The 24092-nt window shown below is 37.4% G+C and overlaps 1 protein-coding gene across 1 annotated transcript; it reads right to left on the reverse strand.

Moving 5' to 3' along the window:
* Positions 1 to 1084: 1084 nt before the first annotated feature.
* LOC121875553 (NEDD8-activating enzyme E1 regulatory subunit-like) lies at positions 1085 to 22569 on the reverse strand. Its single transcript, XM_042380138.1, has 9 exons — positions 22301 to 22569; positions 20177 to 20341; positions 17907 to 18089; positions 16238 to 16331; positions 14127 to 14376; positions 9278 to 9557; positions 8008 to 8210; positions 3954 to 4090; positions 1085 to 2327 (listed from the first exon to the last, which is right to left on the reverse strand). The coding sequence occupies exons 1-9, from the start codon at positions 22366 to 22368 to the stop codon at positions 2097 to 2099; spliced, it is 1611 nt and encodes a 536-aa protein (XP_042236072.1). The 5' UTR covers positions 22369 to 22569; the 3' UTR covers positions 1085 to 2096.
* Between the last annotated feature and the right edge of the window lie 1523 nt (positions 22570 to 24092).

Here is a 24092-nt window from a genome sequence, read left to right on the forward strand (position 1 = left end):
TAATTCAAGTTTATTTTCTTTAAATCAACACTGCAGTATATATTATCAATATGTTAACTAAAGTTCAGAATGACCATTAATTTCAATGAAAAATGCAAAAATATTCAAGACACCAACAAAGTAGATACTCTCTCCACTGTTTTCAAAGCCCAACTGATGCCTTGTGAGTGACTCATGCATCTGATGGGCGCACAACAAACTAGTTCCCTGTAGTACTGCATATATTATCAATATGTTAAATAAATGTTAAGATGACTAATAATTTTAATATAAAACATGCAAAAATATTAAAGAGCACAACTTTATTGATATTTACTCCATTGGAAAAGAATGTAAACGTAGAACAGATTACTGAATTGGCAGACTAACCCATCAGCTGATTCTCACAACAAAATGTGATTTTTGTAAGGATTTTGTAAATCAAATTTTTTTCATTAACCGAATTGAAGATTCTTATGGAGGGGTAATTCATTAACCGAAATTTCGTAAACCGAACCGTTCGTTAACCGAGGGACCACTGTACACTGGTTGATTACAAGTTGTTGATAATTTTTACAATGGTTGGGACTGGGCTGTTTATATAGCGTGTGTTTGTCCTGGAGACAAACACAAAGGGAATATACATTTCTTTGCACACAAATAAAAATGTAACCCCCCTGGTCAGCCAATGTTATTTACAGATTTGGCTATTTGTGGCCATTTTGATAACCTAACCCCCGCAAATTTGAATGGCATGCTTTATTGATTAAGTACTGCATAGAGGCAGGCTGAGATGGTTTGGGCATGTGGATAAGCCTTAAATGTGGAAAGGAGGAGAACCAGGAGTGGGCCAAGATTGACATGGGAGAGGTTTTATAAAATCACATTAGAGTTAAAAACTTGAAAAGAGAGATTGCAAGTGACTGTGCAGCATGGAGAGCTGCCATGAGGTAATCACAGTTAACCCACACCAGTGTGGAGAATGGTTGTAAAATGTTGAAGATGATATGATACAAAACTGGAAGTTTTCTAAATAATGCAAGTCAAAATAAGCAATAACCAATAATAACAAATCAATTTATGTCAGAGTAGCAAAATACATTAATGTGTTGTCAGATTTATTGAATTAGATACAGTATTTTATAACAGATATACAAATCTGGTGATCCTAAAATCTATTTATAAAGGAAGTGGCCTAAAGTGTGCGTGACATGAACAGAAAAACATTAAATTAACATTGAGTATCTTTACTTCCAGATATTTTAAATATTTCTGTATTTACATATTCATATACTGTACTGTACCTTCAAAGTTAAAATATTGTTTTTACAAAATCATGTCACTGAGGATTTTTAAACCATATTTTTTTTTACATGAGAGCTAAACACATTTTCTTAATTCACATATTAAAATGGATATAACCACAAAAATTTGCGATCACAAAGTAATGTACTGTATACTCCATCTATACTCATTATATTCAGATCAAGAATTCCATGTGCATAGGGAATATTGTAAAACATTTGTGGAATTTGTAAAAAATCTAAACAGCTAGTTCAATATTACAAAGGAAAACATCATGCTAAGTAACTGACCTCCTTAATCTAGGCACTTAAATAATTTGGTTCCAGAGGAAACTTTGCATTCATGAAATATTCATAACTTAACCTGTGTCCAAGCAATTTTTATGGAATTATTCCCAACCTTGTGCACTTGGAGAAAACAAAACTGCCAAATGTGATGCACCAAAACCACCCATAACACGACTTAATTACATGATTCTGAAGTTATCACAGAATTGGTATAAGTTTGTTTTATACTGCATTAATTTTTCCCAATACATAACATATTATAGATTTCTTTTGTTCGCTAAAATCTCCCTCCAATTTTTGCTGATAAAAAAGGTACAGTACAACACAAAAAGTGGATCTGATGTTGAACTTTTCATTTTGAATTACAACTCTAGCAAAGATATTATTTTTCTATTACCAATTTCAATGTGACATGGTCATATTTTCTTTATTAATATCTTCATAATGGTAAATATTTTACTAAATATATTTTGTTTGAGACATGATAACATGACTCATTATTGCTAGCTATCCAACACACCATAATCACAGCATAAAAGTTTCTGAAGTTGCAGTTATGGCATTGTAAATGTGTGTGTTGTTGATGGGAACATACTGGCTAGTAATTATCTTTATGACTTCATGGGCTGCACATCCACCAATATATGCAGCTACTGAATGTACCTCTGCTGCTCCATACCGACACATCTCGTGGATGAAGTCATCTTTGACAATGGGACCACAACCCCAATCTGCTAATAACCTATTCACACAAACCTGGAAAAAAATTAAATAAAGATGCAACTGTATAAAAAATTCATACAGTGATCATTTACTTTGTTATACAGTATATGAAATCAATTTGCCTGGGTGAATAGATTAAATTATCTAACTAACCATCACTTATAGTACTGTGTGCCCTGCTACGTTTTTTGTTAAAATGACTGAAACATGGGTAAAGGAAATCTTCTCTGATAACCAAGATATGATTAATTACGAAAATTAACTCCAATCCCATAAAACATTTTTCAAGTTAATAAAAAGACATGTGGCCTTCCCCTACAATTAGCCTAAATTGTGAGTTTATTGTCCTGTACATACCAGAACAGCGGTCCCTCGGTTAACGAGCACAATTCGTTCCGGAAGGTTGCTCGTTAACCGAAAAATTCGTTAATCGAAACCATTGTTTCAATAGGTTTTTGGGTAATTGGTTCCAGCTCACCGAAAATTACATACAAACTAAAAATAAATGCAGTAAAGTACACTTACTTTGAGGTGTGCATGTAGAAGGCTCCTGGTTGATGATGATGATGGGAATTAGAATGGGGGTGGAGGAGAAAGGAGAAGAGAAGGCATTGGGGTGGAAGAGAAGTCACCCCATGCCGCCATTTCACCCATAAAATTTTAGTTCACTTGGTGTAATTCAAGATTATTTTCTTTAAATCAACACTGCACTGCGCTATATATAGTCAATATGTAAATTAAATTTCAAAATGACCAATAATTTGACTGGAAACAGAAAAAAAAGCATTTATGTTGAAGAGAGTCTGAAGCAAGATGTTACCTCCACTGAAAAGACACGGAGACTGACGCCTGTATGGTGTGTTGACAGGCTGTTTGGTGCGCTAAAAACTAGTTTCCCTGTACGTACTTAAATTACGTTAAATAATTGTTAAAATTACAAAAAATTTTAATATAAGACTTTTAAAATTATTGAATAGTACAAACTTCTTGATATTTACTAAAATAGCAAGGAATTTAAGCCCTAGAATCAATTACTGTATTGGCGGACTAATACGACAGCTAGTGTGCAAGCAAAAACATGTTGAGGGGCACTCGTAAGGAATTCGTTAATCGAGGGAATGCTCGTTAACCGAAGTTAAGAATCTTATGGAAGGTAATTTGTTAACCGAAACTTCGTTAACCGAGGTGCTCGTTAACAGAGGGATCACTGTATTAAAACAGTATAAATCAGTGGAAATCACATTAAATTTAAGATGTTTATAAAACAGTAATTTCAATGACCAGTGGCATCATTTCAAGTTGCAAGTTCTGTACTGTACAGTACAAAAGTGAGGCCACAAATGTCACATATACTGGTACATAAATATACAGTACATTACAGTACTAAATAGGGAAGGCTCCTTTTGACACTAAAACTAAGAACCACAGTAATACATTACTTACGGTCTACACAACAAAAGATCTCCATGACACTGTTGTATACGTACTGTATTTACAATTGCATAGTGTCTAATGGCACTGAACTAGATTTTTTTAAGTGTTATATTCTTGTACCATCAGCTTAATATCAAAAGTTGACATTTACACCACTGAGAATTTTTTTAAGTAATATAGTTCAAATTAATGTTAACATAAAAAAAAAATCAGGCTATAACTTACCTTCAATCTAACAATGTCAGTTTCCACCTGATCCTGAAAATAGCCAGGATAGGCTCGAAACTCAGAGTGGAACTGATCTACAGCTCGGAGCATAACGTACCAGACCAGCTCACTCTCGGGGTTCTCTAAGTGTGCACCTGCAAGAAAATCATAGTTACTATATTTTTAATGTGGTTTTTATGAATACAATATAAGTAAATGTGAAATTGTTGTTCTTTTTCTTTTAACATTTGAGTATGAAATATTTCACCTCTTATTGAACATTCTATGAATATTCCTCAAGAAAAATTCTTGTTCAACAAATTTTCTAAGTACAGTAGGCTCGCAACTTATGCATATTTTTCTTACGCGGTTTCAACTGTACGCTGATTACCCAGGGGGTTAGGATACAATTTCCAATTTCAAGCTCAAAACTTTCAAAATGGGTCGCAAGCCCGTCAAACGCGCCACCCTACCACCTCTGTCTGTCTCAGTTGCCGCGCGTGTATCGTCGGAGTAACAGCTGCCTCTCGTGTGTGTCAATTTAGAGTGCTTAAACCTCTCTCATACTCGTTCATAATGCCCAAACACAAGCCAACCTCTGCCTCTGGTCCTCCAGCGAAGAAACAACGCTCTGTGATGATCCTGGAAGAAAAAATGGCCGTGTTAGACTTAATAAAAGGCGGCATGTCGATCGCTGCTGTGGCACGGAGGTACGGGCATAACAAATCAGGTGTGAGATCCACCAAGATTCGGGAGAGGGAAATTCGTGAAACTGTGTCTACAAGTGCCTCATTTATTGCTGAGGTGTCCAGCCAGGTTAGAGAAGTAACTCTAGTAAAGGTGGAGAAGGCATTAAACATCTGGGTAGAGGATATGAACCAGAAACGTGTCCCCATCGACGGCAACGTGCTCGGGGAGAAGGTACCGAGTTTTTATGACCAGTTTAAATCTGAGGTTCCTGAGGGCGAAGCATCCACTAGTTCTGATAAGAATTTTAAAGCCAGTGCAGGTTGGCTCAACAGTTTCAGGAACTGTTTCAACCTGAAAAATATTACTCGCTGGCGAATCGGCATTGGAGGACGAGGCAGCTGCATGGGTGTTCCCAGAAGAATTCAGGAAATTAATTGAGGAAGATGGATATCTTTCAGAGCAGGTCTTCAACGCTGACGAAACAGGTTTGCTTTGGAAGAAAATGCCGGCCAGAACCTACATTTCTAAGTCTGAGACGCAGGCCCCCAGTTTCAAGGCTGCGAAGGACCGCGTCACTGTCCTGCTATGTGGAAAAACGCAGCAGGGTATATGATAAAACCAGGCTTGATTTATAGGTCTACCAACCCTCGTGCTCTGAAGGGAAAAAATAAGAATCTCCTCCCCGTCTACTGGTAGTCAGACAAGAAAGCCTGGGTGACAGCAATGCTTTTCCTTGAGTGGTTCCATAAATGTTTTATCCCCAAGGTAAAGAGCTACCTAGAAAAGCTGGGCTTGCCTTTCAAAGTGTTGCTGGTCGTTGACAACGCACCAGGTCACCCGGATGCCATAAAATTCTCACACATTGATGTCGAGGTAGTGTTCCTTCTACCCAACACCAACTCCATCCTCTCGACCAGGGCGTGATTCGGTGCTCTAAGGCAGCGTACACACGCCTCATCTTCGTCCGCATTTACAATGCCATGGAGGACGGCACTAACAACAGTGTTATGGCATGCTGGAAGGATTTCAATATTGACAATTGCATCAGTTTTGTGAAGGAGGCCGTGGATGCACTGAAACCAGAGACAGTTAATTTGTGTTGGCGAGCACTGTGGAGTGACTGCGCGTGACTTCAAAGGATTCCCTACTATTGACTCTGAAGTAAAGCACATCGTGAAGGTGGCCAGGGCTGTAGGCGGTGATGGGTTTGAAGACATGCTTGAGGAGTTAATTGAAGGGCACAGGGAAACTCTGACTGATGGTGAGTTGGAGAAAATAGTGAGAGGTCTTACAAGCCTTATGGCTCAGTACAGTATAGGTATAAGAATATGTTAAAGCAGTTTAAGAAACAACAACGACAGCTTCCCATCACCATGTTCTTTAAGAAAACCTCAGCATCAACATCATGAGCAGATCAGCAAACGCCCTCAACTTCTCGCAGTGATCTTGACCTGCCCACATCCTCCCCTGCATCGTTATCTGAGCTTGACGATCCCCCACAGCGACGTGGGAAGGGGAAGAATTATCTCAAAACAACAACACATGTCTGTCTACATACAGGAAATGTCTGTGTTCTATTAATGCTGTTATGCGCTTGTTACAGATGTTTATATTACATTACAATAGTGATATACGAGTTCTAGTGTATATGTACGTACGGATACAATATAGTGATTTAAGGGCGATTTACGAGTGTTTCTGACTTCATGCAGTTTTTGGCTTTACGCTGGGTCCCAGAAACGTAACCCCCCACGTAAGTTGCGAGTCTACTGTGCAGTACAGTAAACCCTTGCTATTCGTGGATTGGCGATTCGCAATTTCGACTATTCACGGTAAGCAGCTGTTGGCTAGCTTACGAGCCTGTCCCACAGCACAACGAGTCATCCCCACATGCCCGCAGCGTCTCTTCTCCCTCCTCTCCCTTGTTTGCGCTCAACCATTGCCTGCAACACAGCATCTTGTGTTGTACTCGCAACTTTAGTGTTTCTGTGTGAAATGGCCCCTAAAAGACTGCCTAGTGTCATTGTTAGTGATGCTAGGGGAGTGAAACATAAAAGGCAGAAGTCAGTGATGACCCTGACAAAGAAAGTTGAATTATTAGATAAGTGAAAGGAGGGGATGAGTGCTGCCGTGGCTGGTCGGTTGTTTGGTGAACGAATCCACAGTGCAGTATGTAAAGAAGAATGAACAAGAAAATTGTGATTCTGTTAAAGCGAACGCTCCTACAAGTGTTAAGGTGGCACAGATTGTTTGTGACAAAAACATTGTGAAAACAGAAAAAGCATTGAACATTTGGATTGAGGACCAGCACCATAAAAATGTGCCGATCGACAGCAACATGATTCATTAGAAGGCTAAGGGTCTCTATGCCCATTTTTATGAGTCAACAGGTGGTGAAGAAGGGGCTAGTGTGACTACTGAACCAACTTTTAGTGCTAAAAGGATGCTGTAAGAATTTTAAGAGAAGATTCTCTCTCCATAATGTGAGCCTTAAGATTGTCCGAGAAATCAACCAGACATTGGTTCCCTACCAGGAAATGTTTAGAGTCCTCAAAGCCAAGAGGAAACAACTACCTCTCACGATGTTTTTCAATAAAGAACCAGTTAAAAGCCCAGCTGATTTGTCTCCCTCACCTACCCGGTCTGCTGCTGCCTCTGCTCCACCACCTACCTCCCCGCCACCCCACCATCCGTGTCACCCGCCACGCACCTCTCCACCAACCACCACTGCACCACCGTCTTCCAACAGTGATCCTAATGATCTCCTTATGCTTCAGTAACCAGATTTCATCCTACTGTACAGTACATTTCATCAAGCTTCAAACTTCCACATACGAAGGCAAGTAGTATTAGTGACCTAAGTTTCTCATACACATTATACAGTAGGTATAAAGTAGTACACCAAGGTAGTATAAGTTGCTATTCGCAGTTTTGCCAATTCGTGCCATTCCTTGGAACCTAACCCCCACAAATAGCAAGGGTTTACTGTACTACAATATCATATACAAAAAGCTATTTACACCAAAAATTAAAATGGTATTGTGTCAGAGTTGAAGAGTATACAGAACATTATTTTTTCAGACACCTCATACTTTACTCCCCTCATTTGTCATCACATCACCTCTCCTCTGTCCTTCAGTTTTGTTTTGCACAACACCATGACAACAAAGTCCCTTTCCTTCATCACAATTTTAATCTCCTCCTTGTCACTCTGATTACCTCCACATACACACAAACACCCAAATTTATCTGTTATTTCTTCTTTTTGGTCACTGAATTCAAGAAGATAGGGTTAACAGCCCAACACCTCCATACAAGGATATGGAGAGGGTTTACAACACTGACAGCTACACGCCATAAAAAGTATCCAATTTAAACGTACCAATTTCACCAAGGTTGATGCTTCCTTTATATTCCTCCGCAATGGATTTACCCTTAATGACTCGTAAGGCATGAGCATTCTTACAAAAGTTTTTTATATCACTCTCTAGTGATGTCACAATCTTTCTTGGACCCAACTGTTGACTAAGTTCCTGCACTCTTCTTAACACCCAGTCAGCATCCTGTGCCGCCTGCTCACGATACCTGCAAATGAATCTCATGTAAAGCCTAATACTATAAATTCAGGTAGTACTGTACAGTAATTTATTCCACGCCTAACTATAAAGGGTGAAACAATGAAACTTCAGGGATGAAGCCTTAAAAATACATCTTTATTCTCCATGTATAATTGGAGTAGAGTAAAATTGACAGAAGCAGCTCCAGGATGTGACACATATAATCAGAATCCTTCAATGAACTACATGCAATATATCATAGATTTTTATCTCATTAAATTATTCTTTCACTAATATCTTCCAAATTCAGCTTGGAATCCAATAGTGTAATACCTCAAGTAGCTCACAACACTTACATGTCTCATTATTATTTGTTCCCTGAATAAATACACTTAAGATGTTCTGCAACTTTTCATTTTGTAAAAAGTGTTCCCCGAAGACAAAACCATGTACAGTACAGTGTATGTTTTTTATTACTGTATTATTGTTGTGTTTCAATTCAAATATAAATTTAAGTGGGCAAGGGGTTACCTACAGACTTTTCTCTTCCTTGGGACATGATACTGATGCAATATCATCTTCAATGGCACTTGGAAATTCAAGTTATGGTTCAGAAACCAAAACTGTAGTTTGGGCTTTAAGAACCCTAAACTGTGACCTAGTGACCCTGAAACCAATCAGGACTTTCTTTTCCCCATGGAAAAGATACCAATGCATTATCATTCATTTGTGAATAGGAAACCAGAATCACATTTTAGGAATTAAATCCTGAAATTTTAACTCAGTGACCCCCAAAACTGATCAGGATTTTGTCTCCATACCAGTATACTATCATGTTCACTGGTATTTAGAAACTGAATTACAGTTTGGAGCCTGAATGTGGAGGGGTGGAGAGTTAAGATTCTGGTTAGAAAGATTGCAAGAGACTTTGCAGCATGGAGAGCTGCCATCAGGTAATCACATCTAACCCACGCAAGCATGGAAAATGGCCATAAAATTATTTTGATTTGATTTAAACTAGAACTGGGACAGACCCAGTAAACACATCACAAGCATGATATTTGTTAGGAATATAATGACATGACTGATACTTACAGATTTTGGATCTTGATATATTTCTCAGAGTCTGCGGTCATGTCTGGTATAGTTCCCCTCACTGGTAAAGCTCCGCGACCCTCTGAAGTAACAAATTCATGAAGGGCTCGGGCCATTATCCAAAAGGGTTTAGTTGTAGGACTTGGTGTGATAGAGGCTGCCTCATTCAGGATGGACTGTACTCCAGATGGTATCGATGTAGGCAATAAGGAGGTGTTCACTGCCTTTACTGCTTCCTCAAAGTTTTCTTCAATCTCACTATTCTCCTTTTCTCTCATACCTAGAATGTAAAGAAAGATTAGTTATGTACTCAGCCTAAAAACACTCAAAAATTTTCACTAACAATCATCTCTTCATCTTCCATCAAACTTAAATATACTGGCTGTTGGTTTGGCAATTAAAAAGTGAAGCATATGTCATCTATTTGTACTGATGAGTAGCAATTAGTGAAGATGCTGGGGGAAGGAGAAGGGGAAAATTTGGAAAGAGAAGAGTAAGGTAAGGTATTAGAGTGCAATACATACTGTACTACATGAATACTGAGCTAGAGAAGGACACAAGCATGAGAAAACGGATGGTACTTCAAAATACACTGTACAGTACTTGTACAGTATATGGAAATACATTTATTCTCTATAACAGGGAGGTTAGGATGGGTTGATCAGCCAATAACCTGAATTACAGGAGTAAAATTTACACATGACTTCTCGCATCAAATTAAATACTGCCTATCATAACCCTGGCTTGTTGGCTCAGTAGACTGTGGTACCACTATCATCACTCAACCAGTCATATTAACTCATACCAATTACACTCAATGTGTATATTGTACTCTCAAATTAAAAAGTCTCTTTCAGAAGGGGTCTGATGAATTTGGAACTGAACAATCCTGTTGTCTCACTAGGGTTGGTAGGCATGATTGCGAGACATTTCCTACTAATTGTGGTAAGCATAATTTAGTTATTTCATTTGAAATATAAAATTAGTTCATTGCAATATGATTGGTGAATAAGTGTATGTCTCATGGGCCTTTATAAAAGACTTTTGTTTATGGTGTCATTCTGCTACACACACAAATTGTAAATATATATTTTTTTACCGGGTGTGCATGCTGTGTGTGTGTGTGTGTGTGTGTTGCTGGAACTGTACAGACCAAGTCAGACTGGGTCATAGGATTAAACTAACTCAACAGAGCTAACATGGCATTTATTTAATAACATTTAAGTTGAGTGCTCCATAAGGTACAGGTTCCGTGAGCTGCCATTCTTATTTCAGAAGAAGAGAGATTGTACAGTACAGTATATGTATACAGGTCCCACTTTCTTGAAACTGTATAACCAATCATCATTCTATTGTGGAAGATGCACATACAATTACCACATGAGAAATATAGAACATTTGAACAGATTAATTCAAACAAAATTTCAGTTAGTAGAGGAATATCAACCTGAAAATTTATGTTCTAGTTATGTGAAATTGTTATGAGTAAGGTTATACTGAATTTTTTGTGTTCAAGGACAAACAAGAATTGCTGTTATGGAATGCAGCCAAACAAAGAGCAAATAAAAGTACTGTAATATGAAATAGAGAGAGCAATATTTTGCTTAATATTTTTGCCCAAGTTCTTAAAGACAAGCAATATCAATTAGTTTAAGGCAGGCATATCCAGTCAGCAGCCCCTCCATAAATCAAGTGCCTTTATCCTATAGTATGTTTGTCAAGACACTGATTTATAAGTTTACAGTAACATGAAATGATTCACATTCAGATATTGTTTTCAAGATCAATGTGAAGAAAATGTAAAGATCAACTAGGTTTTGATGACCATGAATGGACGGACTAACAGTGTAACAGAATGCGAGTTAAGCAGATCTTGGACTAGTCCCAAAAGCTTTTTTTTGCTTGAAAGAAAAGCAGACAGTGTTTTCATTTTAGCTGTTTTCCTGCTAACTCTAGCAAATTTATCCAGCAGTTTGGCAAGTAAATTTGCAATCTTGTTCATATAGGGTTTTTAGCTACTTTATAATCTGCCTGGCAGATTTCTAGCAAGCTGGCCTTCATGAAAATTAGCATAGTTAACAAAGGGTATGACACAAGTCTTTGCTTTCTAAACTTCCCTCTTATGGTGTTTCTCTCCCCCACTTTGTTCCCTAATTTCTAGCTTCCTTGAGAACCGACCCATGGCAGTTGTCGTCGAGGGATCGACCTCTCGCTCTTTCTCGACCAATAGTGGTGTCTCTCAGGGTTCTTTCTTTCAGCTACTAATTCTATCCATTCTTACGCTGATGATTCTACACTTCACTCTTCTTCACATTTTTCCCTTCCCCGTAATTCTCAAACTAGATCTGTTTCTAGAGCCGATATCATTTCATCTATCAATGCGGATCTGTGTAGCATCCCCGAATGGAGAGGTAGAAACTTGGTTAAATTCAATAGTAATAAAACTCAGTATTTACCAATTACACTTTCCAAATTAGATGCTCTCCCACCAATCACAATTCAGGATGCAATCATTCTGCCAAGTTCTAAAATAGATATGCTAGGTCTCACCATTTCCTCTATGTCATGGAAGCCACACATCCACAACATTCCTAAAGCTGCCCCCCGAAAGCTGGGAATGCTGTATAGATGCCGTAGCTACTTCACTCCTGAGCAGTTGCTTCAAGTTTATAAGGAATTCATTTGTCCTAATTTGTAGCACTGCTCTCATATCTGGGGCGGCTCTTCTTCTGTCTAACTGTTAGATTGGGTGGAATCAAAGGCATTTCATCTTATTAACTCTCCTCCTTTAGTTGATAATCTTTCTTCCCTTTCTCTTCACTGCAATGTTGCTTCACTCTCTCTTTTACAGGGACTTTAACAGGCAATGTTCGGTGGATTTGCCATCCTGTGTACCGCTGGCAAGGCCGTGGGCTCGTAAAGCTCGTCTTGCCCGCGGTGCCCACGGTTTCTTCGTGGTTGTCGGTCACACTAGAATAACCCATTATAGTACATCCTTCTTTCCTCACACAGCCAAACTGTGGAATGCTCTGCCTTCTGTTTCCATACTCATACAATCTGTCTTACTTTAAAAAGTTGGTTTTCCAGCATGTTTGTGGTGAAGATCAATACAATCTTTTTCTTTTCTATTTTTAATTCCTTTTACTCTTATTTTTTTGCCCCCTAGGCCCCATGACCTGTGCCTGGGTGGGCTATTCTCCGTAAAAAAAAAAAAAAATTATTTCATTATGTGCCTCACTTAACACCATTAATATTGTCATACAGCCCACAGTACATGTACTGCTAAATATAATGTTTAGCCCTTTTGCAGAAAAGACTGAGCACCCCTGATTTAAGATGTGCACTAATAAAAAAAAGACAGTGAATAAAAAATCAGGTAAATTTATAAAAATAACCACAAAGACAATCTATCTTGAACTAGACTACATTTAACAGTGGCAATAAATATGTCCCCACAATTTGCACACATACCTGTAACTTGTCCCAGAATTAATCCTGTCACCAGTTTCAGAAATTACACCAAAAATTACACCTTGGGTAATAACACTGTAGCCGATGATGTACAGGAAGGGTTGAACACCCTAGGCAAGTTAACCCTTAAGCCCCGGGTTAGGGTGCTGGTGGCAGTACCCCTCACACGGGTAAATCGAGAAAAATCAACTTTTCCAAAAATAATTTTTAACCTTTTAAAATATAACAATAAAAAATTCAGCAAGAACAACTATATATATTGACCCTCTAGAAACTTGAGGGAGGGAGGAGAGGGAGAGATAAGGAGACAGTGTTGGTTTGACAGCTGATGCTTGTGGTCCCTACGCACTTAGCAGCTATGTTTAGCTCGCCTTTGTGTCCGAGGTGGCCAATAATGTATGTATTTACTGATCTTAATATACTTATTTGCTATAAATAATTTATTTAGAATATTTTATTTGCATAATTTTTCATAAAAAAGTGCTTGGCAACACTCACCAGTCGGTCGCCAACCCGTCTTTGTGTTTGGTAGAGCAAGTAATACTTAAAATAATAATAATTCCACAAATAAATACAATTATAACATAATCAAGGCATTGTTTTACAGTAATACTACCCTAAAATACAACTACACTACTTTTAGCAATATTACTTTGATACAACATGATAAAATGGACAAACAATGAAAATGAAACAAACAAAAGTAGGTAATTATGTTTAGGAAGCTTCCCTGTGGCTGAGCGAGTGGTGTGAGAAGCAAATAGTCACACTGGAACCTGATAAACCATGCTGGGCATTTAAACAGTGGCGGGAATAGGCACTCGTTCTGGGACGTCACCCGGGGCTAGCTGGACGGACGTTCTAGAACGTCACCAATGACTAAGGGTTAATATTCTTCTCTTTATTTTTTATTTTTCAGGTGAGCGAATCATAACAAATCAACAAAGATTGGGTGATGGGGGCCAATTGAATGGGCACAGAGGTCTCACACCTCTCGAGATCTTTCTCTGGATTCACCTCAATGATTCTTGGATGATCTTAGTAGATGACAGATTTTAGGTGGCCCCAGATGAAGAAATTAAGAGGTGTGTGGTCCAGACACTTCAATGGTAATTCAATTGGTTCTCATCACCTAATCTTCATTGATATGTATCGATTCTCTCACTTGAAAAAGAAAAAAGAAGAAAACATTAATTCTCTTAGGGTGCATGACCTATGAGACACCTTGTACAACCTAGATATATACTGTACCTTGGGCAGATGAAGCAAAGAAAAAGGGGATGAAAAAGAACTCTACCTGAACAGAGCAAGTGAGCAAGTACAGTACAGTACATTAGAAGTAAATACAAAACAAAAACAACAAAACAATGAGCTGCACCTGTTTTACAAAGCTCGATAAATGCTTTTCTTTCTTTATAATTTTTGGGTGGTCCTCCGTGCTGTTGGTTCCAAATCTGTAAATGCTTATAAAGAATGACGACGTAAGGTACGTGAGAATGTTCCTTGGAGTCCATAGAATCAAGGTCAAGGCTATCCATATATTTTTGCAATGCAGAGAAGGGTCTGTCCAATCGCAGGTCAGGCATCTCATTGTCAGGGTGACTCTCAACAATTGCATGTTCTTCAATCTGTAACAAATTTTAACATAAACAAAACATAACACTGTAGTTTCAGTCATAAATACTGTACACAGCATATCTTAAAAAACATTTACAGTAGTAGAATTCACAATAAGTTTTTTGTGAAAATTAAAATTTACAGTACTGTATGCAGAAGCTAAGTTTTCTGTGAAAGTTAAGTCAAATTGCCAATAACTTCAATTAACTATAAATAGATTGTACTCCTGTCATTCAACAGTCGGGCAGAGAATCCTTTTTGTTTCACCAAGTAACATTACTCTCAATGGTATAAAATTACTGTATATGTTATTTTACTCTGACCACACTACAGTATAGTGAGGGAAATATTGCTGTGGTCAACTTCATACATACTTCCGTCTATCTGTCCCATATTTATCTCTACTCGTAAAAAGAAAACAGTTGGAGGGATTAACTTAAATTCAATAAAAGATTGTCATGTGCAAATAGAGATCAAGTTTCATTTTAATCATATTATTGATTACTTCAGGAGTTATGTCTCATTTATGACACATCTGGGGGCAAGTGTGTTTTACAAATACAATTGTTTTATTTTTTTGTTCTTACAAACTTTTTTCTGCTCAGAGACAAGAACAAAGACTGACTCTATTCATTTACTGTCAAACATTTAATACAAAAGCAAGTAAAATAAAATGGCATTCCTCGAAAGCAGTGGTCCTGACCTGTAGTTCGTGGGCACCATGGCGCCCGCGGAACCATATTATGGAGACCGCATGGGTTTATTAGAAAATTTTGAAATAATTAGGAAGCTGTCAGATTGAAAATATTGAAAATATTTAATAACTTGTTACAACTTTAGAAAGAAAGAGGATCCCCGTTTGTCCCAAATCTGTCGTATACAGGGCGTGTGTAAAACTACCAGAGAGAGAGAGAGAGAGCTAACATGATCTAAGAGTAAATGTAACAAGTATATGTAACGGTAACAGTTAAACGGTTAGTAGACTTGTGTAAAACTGTAAATAACTGTAAAACTGTATATGTTTTTTCTTTTTTATCTTGAACGTAGATCCAAAGGTGCCCTCCACCTAATTTATAATGACAAATGTGGCCCAGGGCTTACAAAAGGTGAGGAACCACTGCTCTAAAGACATGAAAATAATCTTTATAAATGTTGCTGCATGATTTCATTACCATGTAAGAAGTCTGTTACAGCTAAAATATGTACAGTATCATATGATGTACCAAAAAAAAAAAAAAAAAAAATTGAATTATACAGTAGTAACTGATATGAAATATTCCCATACACAAAGAGTTTAAAAAGCTAGAGTTCAATGTGCATCACTTGAGCACAGTATGTACAGTATCTCAAAAAAGTATCTGCCCGCATGGGTCCGATGACTTCCAAAATGCTACAAGCAATTCATCGTGTCCCAGGAGGGTTAGTATGCACGGCTCTGTGGCATAATGATCCTACTACATTTGGAAGCCGTATATCATAATAATTACGCCAAAATAGATACACATTGCATTACTTATGTTAAACTATATATCAAAGTAAATGCATGTCCCAATATCTATCATCCATGGTCTTATAATGATTCATACAGTGTGGACAGATACATTTTTTTTGAGATACTATACAGTACATATCTTTCATTACAATACAGTACGATATGATTTCTTGTCTGCATTAACCTAATACAACTAAGGGAACAATAAACAGGGTACTCAAATAGATAATAACCTTCACCATGGTCTTGGAAAAACAGAACAGTACAATAATATCAATTCTTTTTTTAAACCTGCAATACCAATAACCAACATTTGGAAAGTGAGATCCGAGAAATTTAACTAATTTTTTATTGTTAACCAAAAAAACTTCAGCACTCACCTGCACTCTGATGTAACCTATCATGCCATAGCTGCGAATAACCACCAAAGGAATGCTTGCTTCCCACAACACTTTGGAGAGCATCAAGAGTGTACTGCAAGAGTGAGAAACAATTTTAGTAACTTTTAGAAATTACAAATGAGGTTGTTTTAATATGGACCCTCAATATCAATATACCTATCTATCTTTGCTATTCCCTCCAAACTTAAAAAGAGCAGATTAGTTGCACTGATCCTTTTTATACAATTTGAATAAAGAATCAGACAGTGATTACTACAGTACAGGAGTGCCATATGTACACAGCCCCTAAAAAATAAGTAAACACCTACAGGACTTCAAATGAAGTAAATACAAATCCATTAATATCAATACAGGTATAAATTACAACAATTCATATCAATACTGTATAAAGTACATGTATAAAACCCAACTCTCCTACAGTATCACACTATAACTACAATATGTATCATACTTCTCTACCACTTCTGAGCAAAAAAATTCTATTTCATGATCCTATTAATTTTAGCTTAAAGTTTCCCATAATAAACTGAACTCAGTGAGCTTTCCTAATTTCCAATGTCTGTCCAACATTCTCATAATTCAGGTATCCCCCCATTTAACGATGGGGTTGCATTCCTGAAAAACCTAACATTGTGAAATTATCGCTAAACGAGGGATGAGCGGGGATGCAGCTTACTATCAGATGCAAATTTTAGTAAAGTCTCAAAAATACCCGAAAGTATTACCGTAATTGTTTGTGCATTCTAGCACTACCCCACTACCATTACTACCTCACCCAAAGTTTGTCAGTGAGCCATACCTACATAATGAGAAAAGATTATTCTGTGTATGGTAAATTAAGGCTAAATGTGAACATACATTCCCATTATTGTGGTCTCGGAAGCAAATACTGTAGGCAGTTACCATTATTCTAATATCCAAATTTTATGTATTGTAATTGGGACATGGGAAGCATTAGAAAGAGTTGTTACTTTCCACATACATTAAATACTGTAATATGTTATCAAGCCACTATGAAGGATTTTCAAATGTGTGTGTGTGTGTGTGTGTGTGTGAATGGCAACAATGAAATGCATTATGCTAACAGTGATATACTGTACACTGTTGCTCTTAGGTACTTAACTGATATTCAGATATCATAAGAAGTTATAAATCATACTCCTGAGTCAATGAATGCATATTTGTAGATTATATCAGATTTTTTCACCTGACAATACCTGTACTGTATAGTACAATTCCTTTCATCCAAATTCCAACTACCGGTATCCAAATCTTCCAGGTATCTGAACTTTTGTCCCCTTTGGTTAAAATTCTAATTTAATCCAAAAATCCAAACGCAACCAAACTCAATCATTTGCGTGTAACTGCTTTGTTTATAAGTGTGCCTGACTTTTTGGTTGGAGGAAAGTGTTGGGTCTAATTTCATGCTATGATAACAATAAAATTTGTACATAGGCTTAAAAAATTGCTACAGTTTATAAGTCAGTGAACAAGATGATGTTTTCACTCTTATTTCACATAACTTATAAAGTGCAGTATGCATAAACGTATACTGTATCCGACAACCATGAAAATGTTAAAGACACAGTACATAAAAAATGTAAAGTAAGAAACTGTTATAATCTACTGTATACTTGACACACCATACCATTCTGGCAAGCAGGTAACAATAACACAGGTAAACGGGACAAAGAAATCTGGCTGATTGTCTAGAATCTCCTGCAGAGGTTGGTCAACAAACGTCCCCCGAACTTCAAGATTCAGCTCTAGTAAGAGACGTAGCGCCACTTCTCCTCGTGGTCGTCCAACACTATCACTATCCACAAAAAAGCTGTGAAATGAAAAGGTATATTTCTTTAAGTAAAAAAGTAAAAACAAATCATAAGCCGTAATTCATAAAATAAAAACATTATTTACAAGAAACTGATATCATATTTGCAAGAAAATAGAAAAAAATCCCCCAAACTTATATTCAGTACTGTACTGGACATAATTTCAACATTTAAACTACTGGTAATGTTAAATTTTCTAGCCAAACCAACAGAAATGCAACTCTCATTTGTGTAAATAGCTGGTCAAAAGGAAAATACCCATAAGAATATAGGCCTTTTAATAAATCATATACCTGTACAATACTATACTGTACTTGTACAGTATACATTCTCACACATATTAAATGAAGGGAAATTACTCAACAATAAGAGGCACCATCAATCTCGGAATCATATTGGGCTTGTGCAGTACAGTACTAGGTAGTGAATTGTCCCTCCCACAATGTGCGAGGACATACATGTACCACTAATGTTGAATGAAAATAAAATTATTCAGCATCAATTCGACTATGATGTACAAAATGTTGACAATACAGTACAGCACATGCCACAAACAGATGTCCCCAAGAACCAGTCAATTTTGATCTCCTAACCACTTGTGTACAGGGTTCCCTCTGAGCTGAATAATATTGTTTGGCATTAACATTATAAAATAATAAAAGTGGCACTCCCCTAATGAATGGGTTAATAACCAAAGATTTATTTGGTAAGTAATATTGTCTTATTCCCCTTTAAACTTATGCCAAGTTCAATGAATAATTTCCAGTTGTTTCTATGGAGAGAATGGAGATGAAAAATATATGCTAAAATAACAACTACTGTATGCCTTATTGTTTTACTGTCATTTAAACTTGTACAGTACAGTAGAAACTTATATAATAAAATCTTACATACATTCCAACAGAAACAGGAAACTGTTGAGCCAGACAAGTGTAGGGTAATCACAGAGTCCCTTCAGTAAAACCAGAAGAAGACTAATACCTGTACAGTAAACGGGTGAATAGAAGGATATTTGAACAGAAAGCAATGCCCCATACTTTGACAGCAAATATAAATTGAAAAGCTAAATATTTTAAAATTAATCAAGGTCAGAGTAATGGTTTCTGTCCAGAAACAAAAACAAATGAGAAAAGAACTAATAGGAAGAGGAGAAACTTTTTTTTTTTACGGTAAATAGCCCATCCGGGTACAGGTCATCGACCCACAATGGGGCATAGGGGGTGAAAAAATAGGAGTAAAAAGAAATTAAAAATAGAAAAGAAAAGGATGATATTAATCTACACCACGAAGATGACGGAAAACCAACTTTGTGAAGTGAGACATCGTATGAGTAAGGAAACACAGAAGAAGGCAGAACATTCCACAGTTTGGCTGTGTAAGGAAAGAAGGATGTACTAAAATGGGTTATTCTAGTGTGACCTTAGGCATAGTAGGAGATAAAATAAAACAATGAAGAGGATAAGGAGTAAAGTAAGATGCAAATACATAAGATTGTACAAAAGAAAAATATAAAGTCTCTCAAGTTACATGAATTAAAAAATTGTTGACAAGCTTCAATCACGAAAAAGAAATCACTGTGATTTTCCATCAAGCAGAAGAACAGCAAAATGCTAATCATTCATAACTTTAATTATCATGTTTACACCCCCAGCACCTCTTACATTATGAATAAAAGGAATTACTAATAAACAAGTACAGATAAAAGTGACGGTCCTGATGCTTAAGGTAGATATTAACAGAAACCCCACTGTCTACAGCAGGCATCTTCTTAACTACTGTGCTTTTCACTGTGACAGTTGGTAAACTCCCTCTAATGCAGATTAATTGGGAGGAAGGCTTATATGGTTTGGCCCAAATTCCAGGTTGGACTGGGGTCTATATTGTCTGTATTGCAAGGTGGAAAATTCCAGATACACATGAGAATTGTATTATCCAGTGTGACCCTACCAAACATCGCAGGTTTCTTGGTCTCCGCCTGTACTAACAGTGGATAGACCAACCGTCTGAATGGTTAGTAAGCTGATAAGGGGCACAAATGGAATAAAGAAAAAGTTGAGGAAATATTGTACAGTATTTCTTGACTTACTTGTTGCCAACATCGGTTGGTGTGACCTTTGCATCATCAACAATGGTGACTGCTCCTACTCCTGGCAAAACTAATGATTTCAGTGTTTCTGTTCCTGCTGCACTGGCATTAATAAGACAAACATGACCATTTTCTAAAGATGTTTGCCCATGGTCACCCCATAATCTGAAAAGAAAATATATTCTTAATCAGTTCCTGGGTTTCAGCATCAGTAAATAATTATATACGGTACATACAATACATATGCTCTACCTCATAAGAACTGTTGTTTGCAAAATGCTGTACAAGTTCCTATACCGTATATGCTCTATCTTATAATTAATGACTACAGTATCTCAATAGTGTACTGTATTTTATTGTATTTTGCTGTTCATAAATATATCTGCACTGTATACCAAAAGACAAACCTTGCCATTCATTTTCATGTTCAAATTTCAATCTGATCGATATAATGTATTGTATTATATATTCAGTACTATACAGTACTGTACAACTGAAATACTGTATAAACATGTTAAATATAAACTGGCTGATGTAGCCAGCAAAAATATCCCCTAACTCTATCCATTTCAAACACAATTTTAACAGACAGTGCATTTTGTAGAACTGATACAACACTAAAGCAACACCAAACCTAACCAAAACATAACCAAAGTAACATTTTAACTCTGGAAAACTGCTAGTTGTCTCTCATAGTCACAGAGAGTTTGTAGAGGTAACATCAACCCTGATGGCCGAGCAATATTTTACATAAATTTCCTACGTGAATTTACCATCTCGGTTATTATCAATTTGCGACACAAGTGGTATTATTAAAGGTTGTTGCAAATGACAAGATATAACTTCTGGTGAACCCAAAATTGCTCTAACCCAATTGGGAGTGAAATTTCAATAATACTTAACCTTCACTATTTAAGTTGACACACAGGACACTAACCTCTTCTTGAAGTTAAAAAAAAACAAAACTATTTACTGTGTCGTAAAATCATACCGTTGGTTAATATACAGTATAGGACTAACCCACGGTTGAGATATTTTTATTACTGTTTATTTTCTCATATTATTTTCATCAGTGAGTTCTGATATGATAATTATTTATTGTGCAAATTTTTTGTTTCACAGGTAATTAGGCGCCTAGGCTCACACTAGTTTGTCTTCCGGGCGGTAATGAGGCCGCGCTTAGCTGAGGCGCTTTTACGGCGCTCGGGGCAGTTTGTTTCTCAGCATGAGGTGTGAAGGTTGTCGCTGGTCTTACATGTACGTTATTTACGAATTTAGGGATAAAGACAACAAGACCCTTCAATTGTTCAAAGACCACGGCATTGTTCCTTTAAATAGAGACTGTCCACACAGCGGGAATCCCTGTGCTTTCACACCGGAAACAAATTTGTTCATCACTTCCTCCCGTGGCTCGACATTTCCCGCCACCACAATAAATCACTCCGCCGCCAGGGCTGCATAGCGCTGATGAGGCCGTATCATCTCACGTCCAGAAAATGCCTCAAATTTCACCATATCATAGTAAGTTCTTTCTGTTTAATATACCGGGGGGTCTGCTAAGTAACGTTTATTTTAAAAATATAAATTTTTTAACACATTTGCACAAAATACAACAATGTCCAATATAAAATAAGTGAAAATCCGGCATTTTTATAATCTTTACAATCAATTTCGGCAGCGGGTTAGTCGTATACAATTACCATACCGTTCCCCCCCTACATCTGGATGAGTGTCTCCCTACAATAAAACAAAGCAGAAGATTCCACAAAAATAAAATCTAAGTGATGACCTAACCTAACCTAACCTATAGTTTCAATACCATGGACACTTCCTCACCTCAACATCACAATCTTTGGTGGACATACAACTTTCTCCACTATTTAATCTGAGTTATAACCACATCCAACACTACTCTCTGATATAAATGACAAATATACTGATTATAATGTTAATAAAGGTAATCAAGTGACAGTCAGTGAAAACAAACCCAAATATAAACAAATCCATACACATGTCACTAGGGTCTAAAACCAAACTTATACTAAAGACAATGTAATAATATATGAAGTAGAGCTGAATGGTAATTAGATACATAATATACGAGTCTAAAATATGGAAATTCACCTCAACTGACGGTCATATCGCTTTGATTTATCACTTTGTTCACATGATGGAGTACCAGATGACTCCATGGTTGAACGGTGAGCTGAAGTCTGAGGTCCGCACACAAATAAACATTCAATTTGTTCACTTCTCTTATCCTCTTTTCTTAATATAAAAGTTGGTAGGTTGTTATAAGGAATAGTCTTGTTAAAATATATGTCGGGAGTATTTCATGGAATCAGTAATGTATGAATTTTGTGGCTGTTGTGAACTTATGTCGTCGTCACCATGGCAACTGAAATCCAGAGCAGCTCAGTGATGATAAAGGCTTTTAGTTTTATGTAATAAGTCAAAAGTATTTTTTTATGATATATAATAGTTTTACGAAGTGGTAATGACGTATTTTTAAACTGAACTAAGTTAGCCATAGCTATCTTAATTAACTGCTGTCAACTCTGCACACATTAACTTATTGGTAGCAGTAATTATTGCTAATATTTTCAGCGAAACTACTGGATTTTAGGTGTTATCCATTCCCACAATCAGTATGAATTAGTGAGGTTTCAAAATACAGGACCAAATTTAAACGTAGTTATGAAACTAAGTATTTTGTTCCATTTCTGGCAACAAAGAAACTACCAGAAATGTATTTTTATAGTGCCAGCTACTCTGGCACATGTCAGTAAATAATGCAATATCATGGTCAGAGTAGTACCTATACATTATTCTATTAACGCCCACATGGAAACAGTGGAGTGTTGTGGCTTAATGGCTACAGCGTTTGGCTCATGTCACTGGTTCGATCCCGAAGTGTGTGGTAATTAATGGCACGAAATCATCATCTGTACCTGTCACAAGCGGGCTACCACAGGGCAGTATATTGGGCCCGCTGCTGTTTGTTTGTTTCATAAATGACATGCCTGACGTTGTACACTTCTCCATACAAATGTTTGCTGATGACGCCAAGTATTTCGGGAAATCAAGAACCAAGCGGACTGTGAAGAGCTGCAGAAGGACCTCTGTGAGCTCCAAAAATGGTCGAAGAAATGGCTGCTGAGATTCAATGCCACGAGGTGTAAGAGGATGCACCTGGGGCGTACCAACGGTAAGGAGGCGTATCATATGTCCCAACGAGATGAAGAAACTGCACTATTTGAGACTGAATGTGAGAAGTACCAAGGTGTGTATGTTGACAATGAGCTGAAGTTCTCGGGCTATTGCGAGAAGAAGGTAAATCAGGCAAATAAATTATTGGGTCTTATAAGAAGGTCGTTCAGATATCTAGACGGTCCGTCCCTCGTAACGATCTTCAAGAGTGAAGTGCTTCCCCATCTGGAGTACTGTCACCCCGTCTGGTCCCCGAGATATACTAGGGACTGTCAGTTGGTTGAAAATGTTCAAAGGAGGGCCACCACACTGGTGCCTGCACTTCGGCACCTCAACTACCCTGAGAGATTGGAGCGCCTGAACTTGCCCAGCTTATACTACAGACGGGCAAGGGGCGACCTAACTGAGGTGTATAAGCATCTCAAGGGGCACTACTCAGTCGAGTGTCCTTACTTGGAGCTGGCGGACGCTCGCCCCACAAGGGGTCACAGCTCAAGATTGAAGAAGCCGTAGGTTCAGAAAACTGTGAGGGCAAACTTATTCGGAGTGACAGTTGTGAACTCTTGGAACAATCTGCCAGAAAGTGTTGTGACAGCACCGAGTGTAAGCTCTTTCAAGACCAGACTTGACCAACACTGGAGCAGGTTCAGATACATTCAGGAGCCGGTGCATGCCCAATACTTGCCAACAGTACGTAACAGAGACG

The sequence above is a fragment of the Homarus americanus genome, unplaced genomic scaffold (genome assembly GCF_018991925.1).
Source record: "Homarus americanus isolate GMGI-L3 unplaced genomic scaffold, GMGI_Hamer_2.0 scaffold39745, whole genome shotgun sequence".
NCBI lineage: Eukaryota > Metazoa > Arthropoda > Malacostraca > Decapoda > Nephropidae > Homarus > Homarus americanus.

What these genes read in the sequence shown, in the direction of transcription:
- LOC121875553 (XM_042380138.1), bottom strand. Translation starts at nt 22,368, where the DNA reads ATGGAGTCATCTGGTACTCCATCATGTGAACAAAGTGATAAATCAAAG. An exon ending in TAGGTTACATCAGAGTGCAG is followed by an intron (nt 14,377 to 16,237) that starts GTGAGTGCTGAA and finishes AATTTGTTACAG; the next exon opens with ATTGAAGAACATGCAATTGT. An exon ending in CATCAACCTTGGTGAAATTG is followed by an intron (nt 4,091 to 8,007) that starts GTACGTTTAAAT and finishes ATTTTCTTGCAG; the next exon opens with GTGCACACTTAGAGAACCCC.